The sequence below is a fragment of the Phodopus roborovskii genome, unplaced genomic scaffold, assembly GCF_943737965.1.
Source record: "Phodopus roborovskii unplaced genomic scaffold, PHOROB, whole genome shotgun sequence".
In the NCBI taxonomy this organism is placed as follows: Eukaryota; Metazoa; Chordata; class Mammalia; order Rodentia; family Cricetidae; genus Phodopus; species Phodopus roborovskii.
Genome location: NW_026125397.1, coordinates 22,363,311 through 22,385,661, shown reverse-complemented (window position 1 = coordinate 22,385,661; position 22,351 = coordinate 22,363,311). Strand labels below are relative to the sequence as shown.

Sequence of the window (22,351 nt, the reverse complement as noted above, 5' to 3'; positions counted from 1 at the left end):
CGAGTTCGGAAGTGTGAGCTGGAGTGAGGGGACAGAGAGACCTTATCCAAGCAGAGCTCAGGGGGATGGAAACCAAGCAGCTCAGGAGCTGGAGGAGGGAGGGGGAGGAAGAGAAAGAGACGTCTTGGAAACCCAGCAAGGAGTCAGGGAATGGCCACGTCAAACACGGACATTGTAACTCACCACCTGTTCGGCACACATCTCCTACAGCCCTGGGTGCAGTCTTGGGAACCTTTTCTAACATCACCTTTATCATCAAATGAAGCTCTGCTGCAGGGCGCAGAGCACTGTGCCATCAGACACGACCCCTGAACACGTGCGGAAACAAGTCTGTCACTGGCCCTGCAGATGTCCTCCTCAGAAGCCCACGTGTCCCCCTGGGGTGAGCTTGGTGAGGGATGGCTGTGGATGCTGCAAAGTCTGTGCCAAACAACGAGGAGACACGTGTAATGAAGCCGACCTCTGCGACCCACACAAAGGGCTGTACTGTGACTACTCGGCCGACAAGCCTAGGTACGAGTCGGGAGTGTGTGCATGTAAGTGTCTTCTGGGCTCACTGGAAAAGGCTGAACTGAGACACATTTCCATGCCCAACTGCTAATTTAGAGTGTGGGTTTAGTTTAGCTAAATACTAGAAAGATGCAGTCGTGCACCAGTGGGCTGGCTCAATTGCACTGAAATTCAGAGACACGCTTTGGAAAGCCTCCATAGTTAGCATGCAACTCTTAGGTTGCTGGTTTTGTTGATTTGTTTTTGAGACAGGATCTCTCTACATAGCCCTAGCTGTCCTGGAACTCACTCTGGAGACCAAGCTGGTCAAGAACTCATAGAGACCCACCTGCCTCTGCCTTGAGTGCTGGGATTAAAGGTGTGTACCACTAAGCCTGGCTCAGGTAGATGCTTTTCGAGATAGAATATAGGAAAAATCATGTGACTGGGGTCTGACTTCAAAATGTCAGCTGTTGTTAATACTGTCTAAAATTAATCTGAGCACAGTTCAGTTGTTTGCAGTCTATGCCTGTGCACAGAGAAAACCAGTAGACACCACAGCCTGGAACGACTAAGCCATTCCGTCTTTTATGGATAGAACACCGACTATCAAACTTCTGGTTTAAAGTCTGAGATCTCTTACAGTCCTAGCAATCCTCCAGGACTAAAGCTTCCACGAATGCAGGCTTTTGTCAGCTGGCATTAGTGAATTTGTAATTTTAAAGTTCATGTAAATGAAATGCTAATAGTAATAATACATTTCCTAAAAAAAAAAAAAAAAAAAAAAATGCTGTTACTGCCAGCAAGAAGATTTTAGTAAGGAGAATGCAGTTTTACGTTTTTGTAGACTTCCCTGATGTCTAGCTCCTCACATTTGCCTCCTTTGCCAAGCTGTTAGTTTTTCTGGATGAAATCTGAGGACAGTTTGGCTTCACACAGATACACAATTAGAAGAGGATGGGCCACAGTAATATCTCTACAGACACTCATGCACACACTTAAATGCAAATGTGACAAGTGGTAGCACCTTAGAAATTAGCTGTATTATGGGCTCTGAGACTAAGTCAACAAGCTTTTGTCTCTAACAAAATACCCCACGCTCACTGGGCTGGCTCACACATGCTTCTAGTACTGAGGAGGCTGAGGCAGGGGGTTTGGGAGTCTGAGGCTAGCCCGGGCACTTGGGAAGACTCCCTTCTTTTAATTTTTTTTTCATGTGTTTGGTTGTTCATGTATGTCTGTGTTTCATGTATGTCACATGTGCAGCTGGCCCCTCTCAGAGGTCAGAAGAGGGCCCTGGATCCCTCAGAACCAGAGTTAGAGATGCTGGGTGTTGGGAATGGGACCCAGATCTTAAAAACCCAAAAACAAATACAAAACCCACTTGTACTTGGTCTTTGACTCATGCATGGTTTTGTCATTTTCTGTTCCGGGTATTTAGAAAGCACCAGTTTCCTGACTACCTAAGTAATACTTTGTTTTGAACCATAACTCTCAGCAGAAAGCAATAAATAATAAATATGCGTTTTAAAGAATCACTCTCAGCAGAAAGTTGGTAGGTAGAGAGATCTCAGGGGTGGATGAGAGTTTTCCAAAATTCTTTTATTTGAAAGTGTGACTTACGTCACTGGCAACAAACACTTTGTTTTCTTAGCATTGACAACTAGTGACAAACTTCTGTCCATTTTGAAGAAGACATCTCCACAGTACTCGTCAGAAGACCCAGTTTATTGAACAGCTGTTTAAGGAAAGTTCCACTGAAAACTTAATTCCGTTGTCTTCTGACACTATTTTTTTATGAGCTCTATTGTACCTGGCTCACTGAATTATGTATTTACTTTGTCATACAGAATGTAAGTGAACAGAAGAGGGTAGGGCTTAAATAGGTTAGCATACTTTACTGTGCCACCAAGAGCACGGTTAAGCCAGTTTTATCTTCCTAAGTACCAGTGCACAAGAGGCAGAGAGCAGCCACTGCCTTTACCACCCAAGTCATGATAACGCGTCAGCCCCAGCCACTGCTGACCGTCCGCCCCACTGACGTCACACCCCAGTGACAGAGTCTACTGCATCCCAGCATCTCAGAGAGTCCTGACTTTTCAGATCCTTTGAAAACACGCCAGCTATTGCTAAGGAGTTGGCAGGATGCAGGATGCTGATCCTGAAAGGGAAGAGAGTCCTTGGAGGATGCTGAAGTCTTCTCCAGTTTTCAGTTACCCTGCAGTACTATGGTTAAACTCTGCTTTTCCAGACCGCCAATGGGTACATTGTGGCTTGTGTTTGTGCATCAGGGTAGAAGAGTCTCACCAGGCATCAACCATTTATTTATAACTATCTCACTGCCAAGCTTAGGACTTTTAACAGCTGCCTTTACTCCAAGCAGAGCTTCTGGGTTTTTTTGGAAGTGACCATTTGGGGTTAATTGCCTATACAGAAATACAAACACCCCATTTTAGCCTTTCTATAGATGCTCCATGATGGAGATTACAAAGTTGCTTAAGGAATTATGAACCAACCACATTCCTAAGAGACAGCTATTACTGGAGTAAGTTTATCTAGCCAAGCTATATTTATTTATTTTTGACAATCTGCTGCTTTTTTTTTTTTTTTTCCAGATCTTGTGGCTGTCGGATGTGAGTTCAACAGGGTCCATTATCAGAATGGCCAAGTATTTCAGCCCCACCCACTGTTCAGCTGCCTGTGTGTGGGTGGGGCCATTGGATGCACACCCCTTTTCATCTCCCGGATGGCTGGCAGCAACTGTTCTGCAGCTGATGGTGTGAGATCTGGTACAACCAACTGTGGCCTGAGACCTCTGCAACAGAGGCTCTCAGCAGGCTACAGAGCATCCCCAGGTGATCCTCAAAGCTCTAGCTCAGGGTCCTGCAACAGGGGCTCTCAGCAGGCTACAGAGCATCCCCAGGTGATCCTCAAAGCTCTAGCTCAGGGTCCTGCAACAGAGGCTCTCAGCAGGCTACAGAGCATCCCCAGGTGATCCCTAGCAGGGACGCTGCCATGGATGACTTCCTGTGGCTCTTTCTAGATTCCTTTTATGCACCACAGGCAGTAAGAACTCACTGGCTGCTGCTTTATAGCACTATAAAGTATTTGCCTCAGGCAGGTATATTCCAAGTGTCTGAAAACTTTATGTTTTGGTTTTGAGGATAACATAGTCTGAGTTTTAAATCCTACTAGGTCAAGAAACTTCTAAAATCTTACACCTCTGCTAATCCCCACCCACTTCTTAAGAAAACTGAACAAATATTGTTCATATATACCCTAAAAACCTTTCATTAGTAATCTATTATGGGTGAGTTTGACCACCCAGTTCCTGCATTCAGTTTTGTATATGGTCTAGCAGAAATGGAAAGTTGATTTGAAAACTTTTTTTTTTTTTGAGGACTAACACATTTTGAAGTTCAAAATATTATTTTAAAAACTAGTAAAAATAACATTTTGAACATATCATTTTCAAAAAAAAGTTCCAGTTTTCTTGTTCACTTTAAAGCAGGCCACTGTGTCTTGGTGAGGATGCAAAGCAAGACTCCCACGTGCTCACAGAGAGCAGGAGGTGCTGCAGGCGTAAATATGTCCTACTTACACACTGGAGAGTTTTCCAGACCGGAGTTCCTCTAGGCTCACCTTCATTATGTTGTTATCAGCGAAATGAGTTTTAGATATTCAAAAACACAATAAATACATCCTCAGGGACTCTGTTATGACAATTTACCAAGTTGTGTGTGTGATCACTCAGCTAACAGCATGACATTACTAATGTTCCTAAGAACTCTGAAATGGTAAGTTCAGGGAAGTGAGACTATCTCCCAACTCTGGTATTTGAGATGGAGGCTTCAGTGTTTCAAGGTATGCTAAGTCTACTGCGACCACGTGGGAATTTGGCTTTCACAGCGAATGTCAGTGAAAGCATACGTCTTTGAAATTTATGCGTGATAACTAATGCGGCCTATTGCTGGAATCTAGCTTTTGTTGGGTCAGTGCAAAGCAATCAATGGCTTTTATTAATCCCACACTTTCTTTGCTTTTTAAGGAAGGTTGAACAAATTCCTGAAGTGCAGGCCTGGTTTATTTGTAAGAAGGGGTTATCAGCGATGCAACAATCTAAGCCACCTTTATCTATTGCAGATTTACGCCCGGCTTCTAACCTGCTTCCTGCAGCACTGTCTTTAACTGTTGTCTGCCTCCAGGTATCTTTATGTTTCCACTTCCTGTTGCTCCGCCACTTGCAAGTACAAGCCCTCACTGTCACAGGAAGGCAACGCCCTGATGCCACTTTCTTCAGACAGGGCTTCTCTATTGAGGGGGCTGTTGATGACTTTCTGGCTTTAAGTTGATACTCTCGATGTAGAACTGTGCTGTTAACTCAGGACATGCAGTAACTTTAGAGAAATGCCTTGAAGGAACAAACCTATTCCGTTTACTTTCTACGAACCAAGGGGTCTGTTCCACTGGAGTGCAGTGCCACTATGTTTTTCATGGGATGATCAGGGAAGGGTTACTACCTTTTTCCCTGTTTCTCCTAAGCAGCAGGCAGTGGAATGATTTCTCCACTCATCACTCAGCCACGATTACATTGCTCGCTAAGTATTTCATAGGTGATTTTAAGTGGCTGGCTCACAAAGTACCTGTGGGCCTGACAAGAGCGATCGAGACAAGCTGGGTGAGACAGGCATTTGCAGTGACTTAGTATATAAAACTAATTTAGTGCAGTGCAGTATTAATTCCGTTTGTTACACATTTGCAGGATGGACAGCTGAGACTCGCTGTTCAAGCCTGGTGACCTGAATTTGTCCTGACCTCCACAGGCACGCTGAGCCCGTGAGCCGCACCCTGATTAAAACTTTCTAAGACTAGGTTTTAAAGTGGAAGAGAACTGATTTCATTGTCTCATCCTTAAATGACTTTGTTTTAGACTTTTTTTTTTTTTTTTTTTAACATAGCATGACATTTAAATACTAAGATCATACTAATGCTTGGAAGGTAGAAGGATTGCAAGTTAGTGGGCAGTCTGAGCTACACAGCAAAACCATGTCTCAAGGAAGGAAATAAAAAGACACACCACTCTGCTTAACATCCTGAATTCCCTAACCCTACCAACGTCTCTGCTGTTGCTATCAGGCGAAAGTAAACAAAAGATGGGCCCTGACCGGAAGTAGTATGATACTGGAGAGCAGATGAGGCAGAATGACGGCAGCGGGTGAAGATGAGTCTTCATTCCCTGGGAAACTTGACTGAAAGGAAACTTAGGTACCGGGAAGGGAGGATCACTTAGGATATAATCATTTACCCTTTCATGCAAAAAGCCTTAGAACTTTTAAATACCGACTTTATGTTTCAAAATTAAATCCAGGTTATGTAGGTATGGGCACACATATGCACTCCCCCCCGTTTATGTTAGCTTACAGGAACCTCCCGCTTACGTGGAAAAAAAAATGCCTTGTGCAAGCAACGAAGTGGAGTCCTTGCTCCAGAACGTGTGGCATGGGGATTTCTACCAGGGTAACCAATGGAAACAGCAAGTGTGAGATGAGAAGAGAGAAGAGGCTCTGCTACATTCAGCCCTGCAGCAGGAATGCATCGAAGGCAGTGGAGGTAAACCACAGCCACATTTAACTGAATTATGCTTCCACCTTGAGAAGTTTCTGAAAAGCAAGTACGTGCGTATATTCTGGAGGGAGGGATGGATAGTATTTGGATCTCATCAAACAAAACCACCCCACGGTGACTGACTCTTAAAGTCAAATTATCTCAGAGGACAACGGGGGGGGGGGGGGATTGATCTAGCTCATCTCTGCAGGGAAAATTTCATACAGTAGTGATGTTGGCCTGTTGATTGTAGGTGTTCTGCCAGTTTAATGTGGGTCTTGCTGGGTTGTGGAGGTGCACACCTTTAATCCCGGCACTCGGGAGGCAGAGACAGGCAGATCTCTGAGTTGAGGTCAGACTGGTTTACAGAGTGAGTTCTAGGCCAGCCAGGGACACACAGAATCCAAGAGATATCTAATCTGAAGGAACGATATGCATAGGGGTTACAGGAGACTGGGCTGCTCAAGACCCATATTGTTTGTTTGGCTTTTGGTTTTTTTGGGACAGGGTTTCTCTAACTTTCTTCTTGCTCATACTAACTGCAGAAATGGAACCACACTATGGGACATAAAATTCCAGTTGTTAACTGTAAGTATGAAAACAGAAGCTCTGTTCAGTTAGATATGACTGCTTATCTTGGAGGACACACCAGAACGTTCTGTGCATGTCAGAGTAAACTTGCCAACGACATGTTATCCTACAACCGACTTAAATTTTACAGCCGGTCCTCCTTCATCAAGGCAAGAGAATTATCTTTTATTTATTTATTTAGAGACAAAGGTCTGGAACTCACTATGTAGTCTAGGCTGGCCTTAAGCTCAGAGATCCACATAGCTCCTGAAATGTAACAAACAAGTAAGTTTCCATTTATTGTAGACCTGAATAAAAGATGGAATGAGACGCACCAGACAGAGAGTATGATAGGGCAAGGGTATTTTACAGAGAGGAGGGTCCTAGATGTCACAAACAACTACTGTTAGTGCCCAAAATAACTATAATCTGGTGCCTGTTATACATTCTTAAGTTAGTGTAAACAAATTTAAAGAATGACTTTTTAACTTTACTCATCTTTTCAGATCCCCAGAGAAAAAACATGTCAACCCACTTTCCAACTCTCCAAAGCTGAAAAATTCGTTTTCTCTGGATGCTCAAGTACTCAGAGTTACAGACCCACCTTCTGTGGAATGTGCCTGGATAGGAGGTGCTGTGTCCCCAGCAAGTCTAAAATGATCACCGTTCAGTTTGACTGTCCCAGTGAGGGGTCATTTCAGTGGCGGATGCTCTGGGTCACATCTTGTGTGTGTCAGCGAGACTGCAGAGAGCCAGGAGATATGTTTTCTGAGCTCAGGCTTCTATAGAGCCAAACACACACGAGGGAAGTTTAAGACGAAGTCATTCACATCACAGAATGAAAAAACTAAAGTAGCTGTAAAAGGGTGGAGATTTATTTAATGGGTTTAAAACAGAAAGAACCACTCATCATTCTTTGGTGGCTTTATTTCTGAAATCACAAGTTTCTAAAAAGTATTCTAGTAAAACAAAAAGGAATGCCCGAAAAAATCTAAATATAACTCATTTCTTGAGTACATCCTATAATTACATAATATATACATACATGGTACCATATAAAGATTTTATATATAGTAAAAAATATAATTTATAAGAAAACATTTTATACAGATGTAAAGACATAATTTAAAATGTTATTCTGTAATTGGCAATACAGTCTATCAGATCCTATTACACAATAATCAGGGTGAAAGCAAGGGTTTTAGAAATAAGATACTATAACTGTATCTATAATTTTCATCGCCACGTTCTGAATATCAGTTAAGATTCTTCTAGGAAGGAGAAAACGGAATGTCTGGGACTACTGTTAATAACTGTAATATTGCAGTTTTTATACCAAATACTATAAAAATCCTAAACTATCAATATAAAAACCAAAAAAGAGAACAATTACTTAGCGAAAGAAAGATAAATATTAATAAACAAAGCATAACAGATCATTTTTTTCTCAAAAAGAATTTCCCCCCCAAAAATTATTTACTGGAAGGATAAACCAACCAATGAACCTGAAATATAAATAGTGACTAAAAACAACATTAAAGATTCAAAAGATTATGGTGACTGAAATAATGTCTGTAGATAATAACCACTTACTACAAAATTCAGATGATGACACCAAGCTTAGCAATGTTCTGTTCACTGTGCAAACGCTGACATGATGGACCCTGATGAGTAGCGTGGTTTAAACTATTTATTTTAAAAGTGACTGGGTGTCTACGCTGTGATTGTATTGAGTATAAACATGTTATCACTCAAAGAACAAGTCTATCAGTTTTAATAAAAACTACCTTCCAGAAAGCCCACAGACATCACACACACTGCGTTCGTCCATCCCTAGGAGCTGCTTTTCAGCATTTACAGAGTATGAACATACAGTATAAATATAAAAAAGGTGTGTACAGTCTTTCCTGAGCCGTTCACCAGTGTGAAACGGTCTGCAAAAGGAAGCTACGAATAAAGCAAAGCGCTGAAAAACCACTCCTTCACTCTACATCGACTCTCACTGCATAGCCCGGGCTGGCCCTGAATAGTCAGACACACTGGAATTACATGTATGAACCCCCATGCCAGGCCCTCTCATAATTTTGACAAATCGTTAGAAGTGACCGCACACACTGGTACAGAAAAGGTCCAACAAAATAGAAACCACTGTTTCATAGCATGGAGAATAAATTAGGCTTTCTCAATCACAGGAGATGCTGAAAGACAAAGGGGAAAACCAGTGATCCAGAAAATAACAAAGCATTTTTAGTGTCTTCCCTCACATGGCCACGCTTAGCCTTGGCACGTCCTGCACAGGCATGCTCTTGGTGGCATCAAGTTCATTATACTCCTGTATGAGTACTGACAGAGAGGACACAGCTTCTGCAAAAGCGCCCTCCTCCATCCCGTCAACTTGCAGATAGTGATGGAGGTGAGCCTGTAATTCAAACATTCCAACATTAGCACCTCACGAACTTAAGACACACAACTACCTCATAGAGCAATACTGTTAAAGTACAGGTCGTTCACCCATCCCTGGGAGCTATAAGCAGTTAATGACTGCTGGCGAAGGGGCGAGTAAGTCCTCCGTGGAAGGAGCCTCCCACCCACACTCACTCAAGGAACCCCAGTTTAATGACAGTGAGGAAAACACAGGCAGACACGCGCACACAAGTGCACACACATGCGCACATGCACGCGTGCACACACAGGCGCACATGCACGCGTGCACACACAGGCGCACATGCACGCGTGCACACACGCGCGCACACACACAAGAAGATAGGGAAGACTAAGAAGCAGAAGGGTTCGGCTGGAGGGGGATAGGAGAGAATAATGGGGAAATATGATCAAAGTAGGTACTATGTGTGTAGGAAATAGCGAAAGATTAAATAAAATTTTAAAAAAGCATAAAGCATTAAGCTCTAAATGGGAAACAGGAACTGAGTAAATATGACTGAGGATGCGTCCACTAGTACTAGACTGGCGTGACTGACTTAGTGGATTTGAGGCTCCCTACACTGGAGCTGCAACCCAGGCCAAAAGCCCAAGACTCAGGAGATCACAGGATGTAAGGGACCATCTTTGCCATTGCTTTGCTAACTGAACACGTTCTAAACTGTCCATCTATATCTCTATCCACAGAATATGCTGCTTTCAATACTGGTCACAACGGTTTCTGTTTCTCCTCCCAGTGGACAGTGCAGATACGCATAACTAGTCCAAACAGGAGAATGACTGACTATTGAGTACTCATCTGTAGAATCACCCCAGCACACACCCCCGGCCTCACCAAGGCTCCGGGCACACTGCAAGCCAGAATCTGGGAAAGAGTGAGGCGAGCGTGCATGGCCTCTGTGCTCATGGGCTCACGGCGGGCGCTGTTACGTTACCTGCCTAGGAGGAAGTCTGCCAACAGAGTGAAGCTGGCTGGGAGGGGCTCATGAGGCCCCACCCCCAACGCAGGGCTACAGGGAGTTAACGTTTGCTGGGGGGAGGGGGTCATTCTTGCTCAGTGAGGTAGGCACTGATCCGCTGCCCACGCACCAGCAAAACTCCACACTCGTGTTCCTGCAAGCAACCCTCGTCAAACTCAGTGTCACTAGGAAACGAAAGGAAACCAGGGGACTTGTTGGGAAGCAGCCGTCCGGAGGGAGAGGGCTGGGGAGAGGGCAGTGTGGGGGATATAATCAGAATACATTATACACATTTTAAACAAAGTTAGCATATTGCGTAAATCCCATGGATTCACAGAGTGTCTCATTTAGGTATAAAATAGCACAGGTGAACTTCTCTTTGCTTGCCCCTAGTGAGGCAGATATGCTGCCCACTCCAGCCCCGACTTCCAGCACAGCTCACAAAGCAGGTGCAGTCACAGAGGCCTGCAAGTACCTTTTTCTTGTAGAGCCTCAGGAACCTCTCTCTCAGCTCCACGAAGGTGGGCTTCACACACGTGTTGTTTGCTAACGCTAACAGTGAATGGGGGTGACCCACAGGCGGCACTGAACACAGGCTCGTCTTCCAGCCTTCTTGATTCCAGGAGACAAACTGCAGAGCAGGTTTTAATCTGAGATACAAACACCCTAAGGTAAGAACGAAGGAACTAAACATGCCACGTTACAGCGGCTCAGCCCCCGTAAGGAAAACAAGGACATCAGCAGAAGCATCGGTGGAATCTGCCATCTGTCTTTAACACTGGCAGCATCCCATGACAGTATGATGAAGCCTCTTACATTTCACCTAGTGCTTACAAAAACAAGGCTTTGTGCTGAAGCAGCCACTCACCTACCGTCACATTTTACTATAATTTGAACAAAGGCTTTCTTAACTACCATGCACTATAATGTCCCAGACTGTACATGTGAATTATCTTAAAAAATAAAGGCAAACCTTTCAATATTTCTGCGAAGATCAGAAATCTGCACATCTCCTCTAACAATGAGGGCACAGGCGAGGTAGAGACTGTGTCTGGGGTCTGCTTGAATGAGTTGGTGATCTTTACTGAAGGCATCGGAAAACATCTGGTCCAATCTACAACAGGAAAGGGCCACTGCTTACACAACATGTTCTCTTCTAACATAATTATATAATGAAAATATTCTCAGTGCTCAGGAGGCAGAGGCAGGCGGACTCATGAGTTCGAGGCCAGCCTGGTCTACAGAGCGAGTTCCAAGGCAGCCAGGGCCTCAAAGAGGATCCTGTCTCAAAAGGATGGGGGGAAATGTTTACTACCAGTTTACATTTGGTGAGTTCACATTGGTAAGTGCTGATGGCTCAGTGAACGTCAGGGATGGATCATGACCCATCCATCGCTTCCCTTGAGGTCATTATAGGATCCCTGGGAGATAAAGAGTCCTAGCTACTGGCTGGCACAACTTTATTCGCTCAAATAAGGTTTATTAACATCACTTGTAATATTCCTGAACTATAGAACTGTTACTTTACCAAAACTTTAACTGTAAAAAAGTATTTTTGAGGGCCACTGAGATGGCTCTGTGGTTTGAGCATGTTTGAGTTCAGTTCCCAGTACCCACGTAGAGCAGCTTACACACACCTCCGGGGGGAATCTGTTGCCTCTGCCCTCTGCAGACACCTGTACTCATGCTCATATACACACCCACAACATACACGTAATTAAAACAAAATCTTAAAACAACAACAAAGCCCTTTGGAAACACAAGATGACTCAGCAGATTAAGGTGCTTGCTATCAAGCCTGGCAACCAGGGTGCATTCAATCCCTGGGACCCCATGATGCAGACGAGAATTCCACAGGTGTTCTCTGCTCTTCAAACACTCCACAGCACAAACACACACAATAAACATTTAAAGACGTGATCAGGGTAGTAATATGTGTGTTTGTCTGTGCACCACAACATGCAAACCTGGTGATCCCAGAGGCCAGAAGAGGGCCCCAGAGCCCCTGGAACCAGGGTTACAGTGAGTTGTGAGCCATCATGTGGGTTCTGGGGGTTTCCCAGGGCTTATTGAATGCTAGGCACATTCCACCGACCAGGCAACAACCTAGCCAGCTTTCTTGGTTTCTGTATTTTTGAGACTGTCTCACTGTGCATCCCAGACTGACCTGGAACCCATGAATGTCCTTCCTCTGGTCCCCAAGTGCTGGTATTACAGGTGTGTGACACCATAACCAGCCTAAAAAACATTTTTCCCTCTCTTTTAAAATTTTTTTTTTTTAGGGGGACAGGATCTTACCATGTAGACCGCCAGGGTCTATACAGACCAGGCTGGCCTCAAACTCAGAGTCTGAGAGTCTCTACCTTCCGAGATCTGGTGTTAAAGGCAAGTGTTACCATGTCTGGCCCTAAAAGTATCTTCAAGGTGGTCTGAAATAGCTACCACGTAAGAGCCTTCTATGGTGCTTGGCTGTGGTAAGAACTTCAGAACATCATTTCATGTATCCACCAACAGTAAGAGAATATAAGACATTTACCCAAGATCCTACAGCTGGCAACAGAATCAGGATTCAAGCCTGCCAGATTCTATTAATTTTCAAAAGTCTAGAAATTTAGTTACCAGGTTCAATTTCAGTGTAATACTGACATTTTAAAACTACTTACCGTCTAAATAAGTATTTGCCTGATGAAAAATGGCTTTCGTTAATTAAATTTTACATGATTCTCAGCAATAAAATGATATAAATAACCCGAGTTAATATAAAGTCTTTTCACTGAAATTTCACTTCAAGTTCTCAGGAAAATGGGGCCCAGTTCTATCTTACCTTCGGGGGGGAATATGGACATCTGCCAGAGTGTACAGTGGTGTAAGGCTCGACACAAGATAGTGAAGTTGAGGGAAAGGAACCAGGTTCATGCTGATCTCATTCAAGTCCATATTCAGGGACCCCTCAAACCTCGCAGAGCTAAAAGGTCAACATTCCAACAATGAGAAACCTTTTCATTTAGAACAGTAGTTCAGCAGGCCATTTTCTCAGATTCTTTATACACTAATCAGAGCAGAATGGACCCTTTGTTTCTGAATCACTGAAATTGATTATCATGAATAGAAGGCTAAAATACAACAATGCCTAGCAATTCTTATTTCTAGATTTCTAATGTGCAAGCAACCTCTATTATATTTGTTCATTATACATGTAAAAGTACCCTATTTAAACAGACTTTATATTGAGTTACACACATAGAGGTGAATTGTGGAAATGTTATTAAATTTATCAAGGGTCTGACTAATACACTCAGAATCATAATCTTAAATACTTGGGAGATCTGAGACCCACGCCATGGAATCGTTTTGGATCCGATGACAACGATGTACAGATTAACTGGTTTCCAGCAGTGGCGGTATGAGACTGCTGATCACAGAACCCACACTCGTGTTCTGAGTAGCACACTTGGAGAAAGGCTGGCTTATCACGCCAACACATGAAAACACAACACAGAGTGAGGATTTGGGCAGCACAAATTGGCCTGATGGGAACAAAAACCAGGCACGAAGTTGGGTAGAAGAAGGGGCCGTAAGGGTAAGAGTATGACCAAACTATGTTGTAAGAAATTTTCAAAGAACTAATAGAAAGGTGTCAGACAAATATATGGACAGAGAAACAATAGAAGCTCCTACAACTCAGAACAATGGACTGGGCTGGGTCTGTAGCCCAGTGGTCCAGTGCTTGTTTCAACATCTTCAAGAGCTGGGTCTAGCAGTGCCCCCAAATCAAACAAAGGAACAAAACAACACTAGATGTAAACATCACATGGGCTACCTGGTCAGGCTGAGGAGGAGATTGGCCACAATGTTGTTCATTGCATCAAAAGGCTTCTTGTGGCGCTTTGTAACGGCCCCCATATTCGACGTAACTAGACTCTTAGGCTTCACAGTTGTACCTAACTTTCCGGAATTTACCACAAGATCAATTTTGCTAATGATGTCAAATAAAGACTTGAGGGAAACAAAACAAAACAAAACATTGGGTAAGAAACTATTAGTGAACAACTTAGATGACATTTTGCAAGGCAAGAAAAGAAAAACAATCCGAAGTTATTCTTTCCCTTACATGGAGACGGTTAGGAACGGAAGAGGACACTGAACAAAAGGAAGGCACGTGACCCACAATTACATGTATATAAGATGTGTCTTACTTGATTGTCAACGGGCAGTACGCAGTCTGCATGTTCACTCAGTTCCTTCATGGCCAGCACACTGTTATAAGGGGAGGTGATAACATCGTCCTCGCTGGAAGGGTATACCGCTGTCACAAATCTGTACACTTCTGGGAATTCATCTTCAAGCATCTTTAACAGAAAAGTGCCAAGTCCAGACCCTGTTCCTGAGGATTAAAAATTCAGTGTGACTACAACACAGATAGTTCAGAGTGTAACCCTGAAGAACCCAGAGTGTTTTATGTGTAGGCATAATTTTCAGCTCAGAGCACAGGCTGTCAGGGCTTCAGGTGGAGAATCCCATCTCAGGTTCTGAGCATGAGCCTAGGATGGCTTTCTCTAATCATTTTTTTTTTTTTTTTTTTTTTTTGTATTTAAGTCATTAGATAACAAACTGAATATGAAAAATTCGACTAAGACAGCATCCAGTATTCCTGATAATAAGCAACCTAAAAAAACAAAACAAAAACCCATTTTGACAGTTTTGTTCTCAAGATATGCACTGTGATACAGAAAACTATCATGTCCTCAAGCAACTTCAAACACCCAATAAAATACATTCACTTTGTTTACAAAGTTTCAAACACAACACGCTATCGTTACTTATTTAAAAGCAGAAACTAGGAAATCTCATTAATAACTTTGTTTACACAAATGTAGAAAAATTTGACTTAAAGGAGAAAAGTGGATCCTTTGACTTAGCTTTTCTTCCAAACCTTGTTAATATTACCATTTTAAAATTAGCACATTGTCATGTTTCTGCTTTATAGACAGGAGAGCAAGACACTTCCATTGCAAATTACAGGCTCATCTGGGTAAACAAAGCAATGCAGGCATGCTTCAAGCTCATGATTAAGTACTGTGACATGAGTGGCTGTTAAGGAACTAACTGAAATCAGTTTTCTTACTGGAGGGAGGTGTGGGGAGGTCTGAAGGTGGTTAATAAAAGAGTATCAGCATCCTCATAACGGCAAGCCAAAAAGACGATGCCAGAAGAACTCAATTCCACTTGGGACATAGGAACTAACAAGCATTTCTCAAAAGTGCACACATACTGGAGTGTGTTTGAAATATTACAAGAGAGTCTAGAAGTGAAAACAAAATCCAAAGTTGAAAACAGCAAGACTGGCTAACAGTGAGTCTCAGTTTTTTATGTGTGTGCTTGTGCACTGCACAAGCATGTGAAGACAAAGGCAATGTCAGCTGTTATTCAAATGTGTCCACTGCTTTGTTTGACAGCCCCACTGGCCTGGAGCTGGTCGTCCAGTGAGCCTCATGCCAGCTGTCTCTTATCTATCTGCCTCGTCCTCCCTAGTTCTGGAATTACAAGCAATGTGCCACCACACCCGGCTTTTTTATGTGGCTCAAACTCAGATACTCAGGCTTGTAGCATAAACACTGCACCCAGTAAGCTAGCTTAGCCACGACTTCACACATTTTTAAGGTGAAAAGCTGAAATACACAAACAATGCAGTACACCTATACTCTGTCAGGTATATCCAACCCACGTCATGGTTCGTATGTGCTCTTGGCTAGTCATGAATGTGGCCCAGCACAATACGTAAAGCATCGTGAGCTTGTTTTTCTGTGCGTGGTTCTTTAGCAGGAACCTTTGGTTGACACTGTGTCTCAGTGTGAAGAGGACGGACATGTCTGCTAGGTCGGTGTAGCAGGTATCACGTCTGAAAATAAGCCTTGTGTTTGCAAACCGAATTCCCAATCACATGTAACTCCATTCCAGGCAAATGAGTGAGTGTTACCTCCTCCCATGGAGTGTATGATAAAGAAACTCTGCAGGCAATCACAGTGCTCGGCTGACTTCCGGAGTTTCTCTAAAATCTGTTCCCGGTAAAGACTTCCGAAAACTTTGTGACCCACGGCCCTGAAAGCAAGAACACAGATTAAGTTATTTTCAATTTTTCCATAGATAAATTATAAACAAAATAAGAATTCAGTTATAATTTTTTTGTTTCCATTTAAACGAAACTCTGAACTACAGCGAATTTACATATTAAAAAGCAGAATGAGGTTAACTCAACAGACAATGAAATGCAAAATTTCAAACTAATTTATGTTGTTTAACAATGGGAAAAACTGGCCACATCACGTTACTAGATGAAATGGCAATGGTTGAAAATGATGTGAAAGGTCTAAGTTGTCTTTGCTTATCAAATCTTGGAGGATCACTATGACACAAGATAAAAATGGTGTCCCATTACATGAGCTTAGTGCACGCAAGCATTACACAACAAGTTATATACAACCAGAGGAAGGCTAGGCGGCTGGTCGGGAAGACTGGTAAGTGACTGGCTGTCCCTGGTCTCCTGACACACGGAATTCAAACTACGCTTTAAGACTGTACATCTGAACAAACGGCGTGAAGCAAACTTAATTTTTAAGCAAGAACAACAACAAATCAGTGTGAATTCTTTAACTGTTGGACCAGGTTTTCTCCATTAAAGAGATTATATAGTTAAGACAGCCTGTGTCAGCTCGGATAGGAGAATCCTGGTTTGGCTTATATCCTTCTGTTAATTCTATTGATTTAGACAAACAGGAGAAATTGAAGAATCAAAGAACATCAGAAAATAGTTTTTAAAAGTACTTAAAACTTAAGAATTTAGCATATCGATTTCTCAGGATTAATTTTCTACTAAAAACAAAAGCAGGAGTAAAAGTAGATCCCGGCAGCTTCCGAGCATCATAAAGCAGCAGCATCAGTTAGTTACTAACAGATGAGGCAGAAAGGCCGATACTTCTGTGTGGCAAACCGTGCTTTGATTTCATTACAGCGGGATCTGTGAGGGTGAGGCAATGGACACTCAGCCTTTTAAAGGGCATTCAGTATGCTCTTACCAATTATTTCCTGAGCCAGAGATATCAGTGATGAGCTGCTTGTTATCAAACACATCTCTCAGTGGCCCCTGGAGAATTCCATTCACTACTCCTTCTTCCATGTCAATCAAAACAGCCTGAAAAGAGAATTTATACTGAGCATATTTATTTTCTCTAGTAATGTATAAATTCAAGAATCCATGAGCTATAAGTTATAGTGTTCTTTTTCATAATCTGAGGTTAACTGAATTTTTCCTTTATGTAATCTATTGTAAGAATTAAAAAAATTTTTTTTTTTTTTTAAACCAGCTTAGAAAGATGGAACCCTAGCCGGGTTGGTGGAGTACACCTTTAGTCCCAGCATTCATGAGGCAGAGGCAGGCAGATCTCTGTGAGTTCGAAGCCAGCCTGGTCTACAGAGCTAATTCCAGGACAGGTTCCAAAACAATACAGAGAAACCCTGTCTCGAAAAACAAAAACAAAAAAGCAAAAAGAAGAAAGTGCTCAACATCCTTTAGCCATCAGGGAAATGCAAATCAAAAATAACTCTGAGATACCATCCTACTCCTGTCTGAATGGCTAAAATAAAAAAAAAAAAACACCAAAGACAGTTTATGCTGGAGAGGATATGGAGAGAGGGGAACACTCCTCCACTGCTGGTGGGAGTACAAACCCATACAGAGCCACTTTAGAAGTCAGTATGGTGGTTTCTCAGGAAAATGGGAATCAGTCTACTACAAGATCCAGTAATTCTACTCTTAGGCACATACCCAAAAGATGCACATTCATACAACAAGGACATCTGTTCAACTATGTTCATAGCATTATTTGTAATAGCTAGAACCTGGAAGCAACCTAAATGCCCCTCAACTGAAGAATGGATGGAGAAAATGTGGTACATTTACACAATGGAGTACTACTCAGTGGGGGGGGGGGGAGAACAATGGAATCTTGAAATCTGCAGGCAAATGGATAGAACTAGAAGAAACCATCCTGAGTGAGGTAATATAGTCACAGAAAGACACACATAGTATGTACTCACTCATATATGGATTTTAGACATAGAGCAAAGGCTCACCAGCCTACAATCCACATTGCCAGAGAAGCTAGGAAACAAGGAGGACACTAAGAGAGATATAATGGTCCCCTGGAGAAGGGGAAAGGGACAAGATCTCCCGAGCAAATTGGGAGCATGGAGGGGGGGGAGAGGGAGTTAGGACAATATGTAATTTTTACCTTAAATGCAGACATTGCACCAACAAGAGAGTCTTGACTGAACAAATTACATGTAGGATTATAAATTGTAAAAGATTATGAGACAATTATATTGGTCTTGTTCCACAGCAGACCGGATATGGTGCATGGAAGTTTACAGCTGAGTAAGCCACACCACCTGACTGCCTTGCCGATGGGGGAGACAAGAGGCAGCATTTGCTGTGATTTGGCCCCAGCTGAGGTGGCATTTGCACAATCATTAGTCCTAGTAACTGACTTAGCTCTCCTGATCTTCCCTTAGACACGCCAGGCCCCTGGTTTCCTCTACCTTCGAGAGCTAACTAAACGTTGAGAGTATTTTTGAGTCTTCGCTTAGGCATCCCCAGGCTTCAGTCAACACTGTTCCAGGAATATAGAAGTCTTTATTCGCTTCCAGAGCTATATGGCAGTAAGCAGAATACGGATTCACAGCGTTCTGTGTGCCTGCAGCCTAAGACACCATGTGTAATTAGTGGTCTAGATGTCGCAGTTTCTTTCTGGCTCGACTCTGGGATGCCAGTTCTCCTCACATAACTGAGCTTTCTCACCACCTTATCAGTGAGCAGGGGAAGGCACCGGGCACCACTAGGAAAGGATAAATGAGCACATTCCTGCAGCCTCTGGCTGCCACCGAGAAAGCACTTCCTAGGAAGCTTCCTCCGCGAGAACGCTTGGTGCTGTGCGGCTGTGGTCGCTGCTGAGTCCGCCACAGCCTGGTGCTTGGCTTCCCCAGTGTTCGCTGCGTTCATCAGCCGTGCTGACTGGCACGCACTTTTGCTTTCCATCAGAGATCACGCGGGGTCTTCAGGTGCCACTCTGCTGCTGGCTGGTCTCTCAGCCTCTACTACCAGGTCTGACCCCAGCACCTTGGTTCCTTACAAAGTATTTAAACTTTTCTTTTTTCTTTCTTTCTTTCTTTCTTTTTTTTTTTTTTTTTTTTTTTTTTTTTGGTTTTTCAAGGCAGGGTTTCTCTGTGTAGCCCCAACTGTCCTGGAACTCACAGAGATCTGCCTGCCTCTGCCTCCCAAGTGCTGGGACTAAAGGCTTGCGCCACCAACGCCTGGCTAACCTTTCTTTTTCTTACAGTCAAAGACTACTGACCAACAACTGGAAGGGAAAAGCAAACTTGCAGAGAAACAATGAACTCGAATTGCACAGCCATGTTACGAATTGCACAGCCATGTTACGAGAATCCCAGAATATATCTTACTCGGGCTTTCAAAGAAGATATTCTTCCTTTGGAAATACTGACACCATCACCGGCCACTCTAAAACAAAGGAATTGGAATGGGTCACAGATTTTCCAGGGCTGGTAGTGCTCACTTTCGTTTACACAGTAATCAGCAAAACAATCTGTCACCCCCCACCCCCACTGACACATGACATGGTACCCTTTGGGAAAACTGCAGGTTTCTCTTCCTGAAGCTTCATTTCAAAGTACAGGCTTGCAAACAGAAGTGCAGACAGCAGGGGTTGCTTCCGGGACCCTTTGGGCTGACTCTGAGACCCTTACCTGGTATCCACATTCCTGAAGAAGCTGCTTATTGCGTCGTCATAAATTCCTTTCTAGAAGCAAAGCAAACAGAGCATTTAAGTTCATTTTCCCCAAAGTCCTTCAATTTTAGTAATTCTACAAGAAAAAGCAACCTAGATGAGTTCTTCCAATTGCGTTTAAAGAGTAAAATACCAACAGAACTCCCGATTAAATGTGTGAGGGAACGAAGGAAACGTAAGCTCTATAGCATCACAGAGCCGGCACACCAAGGGAGAATGTCTTGCGATTCCTGATCGTTTGATGTGTTCTCTATTTTCACCTACAGCGCCTGCTGCCTTCCAAAACCAACTTAAAAAGGAAAGAAAGGGAGGCTGCTGAGAATTGGGGAAACTTAAGGCCAAACTCTTCTGCCTGTGTCTTACAGCAAGATGGGTTTAAAAATAAAGCAGCTACAATCCACAAGAGAAGATCCTACGCAACGTACGGTGCAGATAAAAAGTGCAACTTATGGTGCAGATAAAAATGCAAGTACGGTGCAGATAAGCTCGCCCAAGAGGGCTGGGCATGGCAGTGGCACTACTAGGCAAGCAGAGGCAGAGGGGTCACTCCAAGCTGGAGACCAGCACGGTCCACACAGCGAGCTCGGTTCTTGTCTGCGGGCTGGCGGGGGGCCCTGTGACGGGCTCGGGCTCGGGCTCGGGGCGGGCGGGCACCTGGTTGACCGCGGCGTGCTCCCTCAGCGCCAGATCCCAGAAGCAGCAGCCCACCTGGTTTCCGCACTGCCCGACTGCGGGGAAGAGACGGGACGTTAGGAGGCGCCCCGGGGCCGGGGGCGTGGCCGGGGCGACGGGGCGGGGCCGGGATGGGCGTGGCCGGGGCGACGGGGGCGGGGCCGGTGCACGGAGGGGCGGGGCTCACCCTGTACGACCACAGACTGCGTCATCCCGGGAGGACCGGCGGCGGCAGCAGCACTCCCGCCCGCTCTCCTCCTCCTCCCGCCCGCTCGCCCTCCTCCTCCTCCCGCCCGCTCTCCTCCTCCTCCTCCTCCCGCTCTCCTCCTCCCGCCCGCCCTCCTCCTCCTCCCGCCCGCCCTCCTCCTCCCCCCGCTCTCCTCCTCCTCCTCCCGCCCGCTCTCCTCCTCCTCCCGCCCGCTCTCCTCCTCCTCCTCCCGCTCTCCTCCTCCTCCTCCCGCCCGCTCTCCTCCCTCCTCCTCCCGCCCGCTCTCCTCCTCCTCCTCCCGCCCGCTCTCCTCCTCCTCCCCCGCCCGCTCTCCTCCTCCCTCCTCCCGCTCTCCTCCTCCTCCTCCTCCCGCTCTCCTCCTCCTCCCGCCCGCTCTCCCTCCCTCCCTCCTCCCGCTCTCCCTCCTCCTCCCGCCCGCTCTCCTCCTCCTCCTCCCGCCCGCTCTCCTCCCTCCTCCTCCCGCCCGCTCTCCTCCTCCTCCCGCTCTCCTCCTCCTCCTCCCGCCCGCTCTCCTCCTCCTCCCGCTCTCCTCCTCCTCCTCCCGCCCGCTCTCCTCCCTCCTCCCGCCCGCTCTCCCTCCCTCCTCCCGCCCGCTCTCCTCCTCCTCCTCCCGCTCTCCTCCTCCTCCCGCCCGCTCTCCTCCTCCTCCTCCCGCCCGCTCTCCTCCTCCTCCTCCCGCCCGCTCTCCTCCTCCCTCCTCCCGCTCTCCTCCTCCTCCCGCCCGCTCTCCTCCTCCTCCCGCCCGCTCTCCTCCTCCCTCCTCCCGCTCTCCTCCTCCTCCTCCTCCCGCTCTCCTCCTCCTCCTCCTCCCGCTCTCCTCCTCCTCCTCCCGCCCGCTCTCCTCCTCCTCCCGCCCGCTCGCCCTCCTCCTCCTCCTCCTCGCTCTCGCCCTCCTCCCGCGCTGCCGGGAGCGGCCGGAAGTCACCGCCCCTACTTCCGCCAGACGCGGGGTTTGCGCGCAAGCGCCTTTGCGGCTGGCCGTTACCATAGCGACTGGCCAGCGGCAGGTAAATCCTAGCTGCCTTGTCAACACCCCTGGGCGTCCGCAGCCCCGAGGCCCTGGTAACGGCGGGTGACGTGGTTTCCCAGAGGACTTTACACAGGGTCTTCAGTGATCCCGGGCTGGGGCGGGCTCACACGGTCACACAGGGTCACACACGGTCACACAGGGTCACACACGGTCACACACGGTCACACAGGGTCACACACAATCACAGGCTCACACGCTCACACACAATCACAGGCTCACACGCTCACACACAATCACAGGCTCACACGCTCACACACAATCACAGGTTCACATGCTCACAAACAATCACAGGTTCACACGCTCACACACAATAACAGGTTCACACGCTCACACGCTCACACACAATCACAGGCTCACACGCTCACACACAATCACAGGCTCACAGGCTCACACGCTCACACACAATCACAGGCTCACAGGCTCACACGCTCACACACACTCACAGGCTCACACGCTCACACACAATCACAGGCTCACTCACATGCACACACAGTCACAC

The 22,351-nt window shown here is 45.4% G+C and overlaps 2 protein-coding genes across 2 annotated transcripts; one reads left to right on the top strand and one right to left on the bottom strand.

The window, feature by feature from the left end:
• Window positions 1–259: 259 nt before the first annotated feature.
• On the top strand, window positions 260–7,451 carry Ccn6 (cellular communication network factor 6). The gene is made up of 4 exons (XM_051175320.1): window positions 260–536; window positions 3,105–3,344; window positions 5,906–6,099; window positions 7,170–7,451. The coding sequence occupies exons 1-4, from the start codon at window positions 260–262 to the stop codon at window positions 7,449–7,451; spliced, it is 993 nt and encodes a 330-aa protein (XP_051031277.1).
• Window positions 7,452–7,569: 118 nt separating this feature from the next.
• Window positions 7,570–20,827, bottom strand: Tube1 (tubulin epsilon 1). Its single transcript, XM_051175546.1, has 12 exons — window positions 20,781–20,827; window positions 20,576–20,649; window positions 19,881–19,933; window positions 19,578–19,635; window positions 17,135–17,250; window positions 16,039–16,160; window positions 14,258–14,445; window positions 13,882–14,057; window positions 12,886–13,026; window positions 11,035–11,175; window positions 10,537–10,711; window positions 7,570–9,082 (listed from the first exon to the last, which is right to left on the bottom strand). Exons 1-12 carry the CDS (start codon window positions 20,803–20,805, stop codon window positions 8,924–8,926), a joined length of 1,428 nt encoding a protein of 475 aa, XP_051031503.1. The 5' UTR covers window positions 20,806–20,827; the 3' UTR covers window positions 7,570–8,923.
• Window positions 20,828–22,351: the final 1,524 nt, after the last annotated feature.

Coding starts and splice junctions, on each gene's coding strand:
- Ccn6 (XM_051175320.1), top strand. CDS start 260: ATGAAGCTCTGCTGCAGGGCGCAGAGCACTGTGCCATCAGACACGACC. Junction 537..3,104: donor CGAGTCGGGAGTGTGTGCAT/GTAAGTGTCTTC, acceptor TTTTTTTTCCAG/ATCTTGTGGCTGTCGGATGT. Junction 6,100..7,169: donor ATGCATCGAAGGCAGTGGAG/GTAAACCACAGC, acceptor TCATCTTTTCAG/ATCCCCAGAGAAAAAACATG.
- Tube1 (XM_051175546.1), bottom strand. CDS start 20,805: ATGACGCAGTCTGTGGTCGTACAGG. Junction 10,712..11,034: donor CTTCGCAGAAATATTGAAAG/GTTTGCCTTTAT, acceptor TTTGTATCTCAG/ATTAAAACCTGCTCTGCAGT. Junction 9,083..10,536: donor TGAGGCTCTACAAGAAAAAG/GTACTTGCAGGC, acceptor TTTGAATTACAG/GCTCACCTCCATCACTATCT.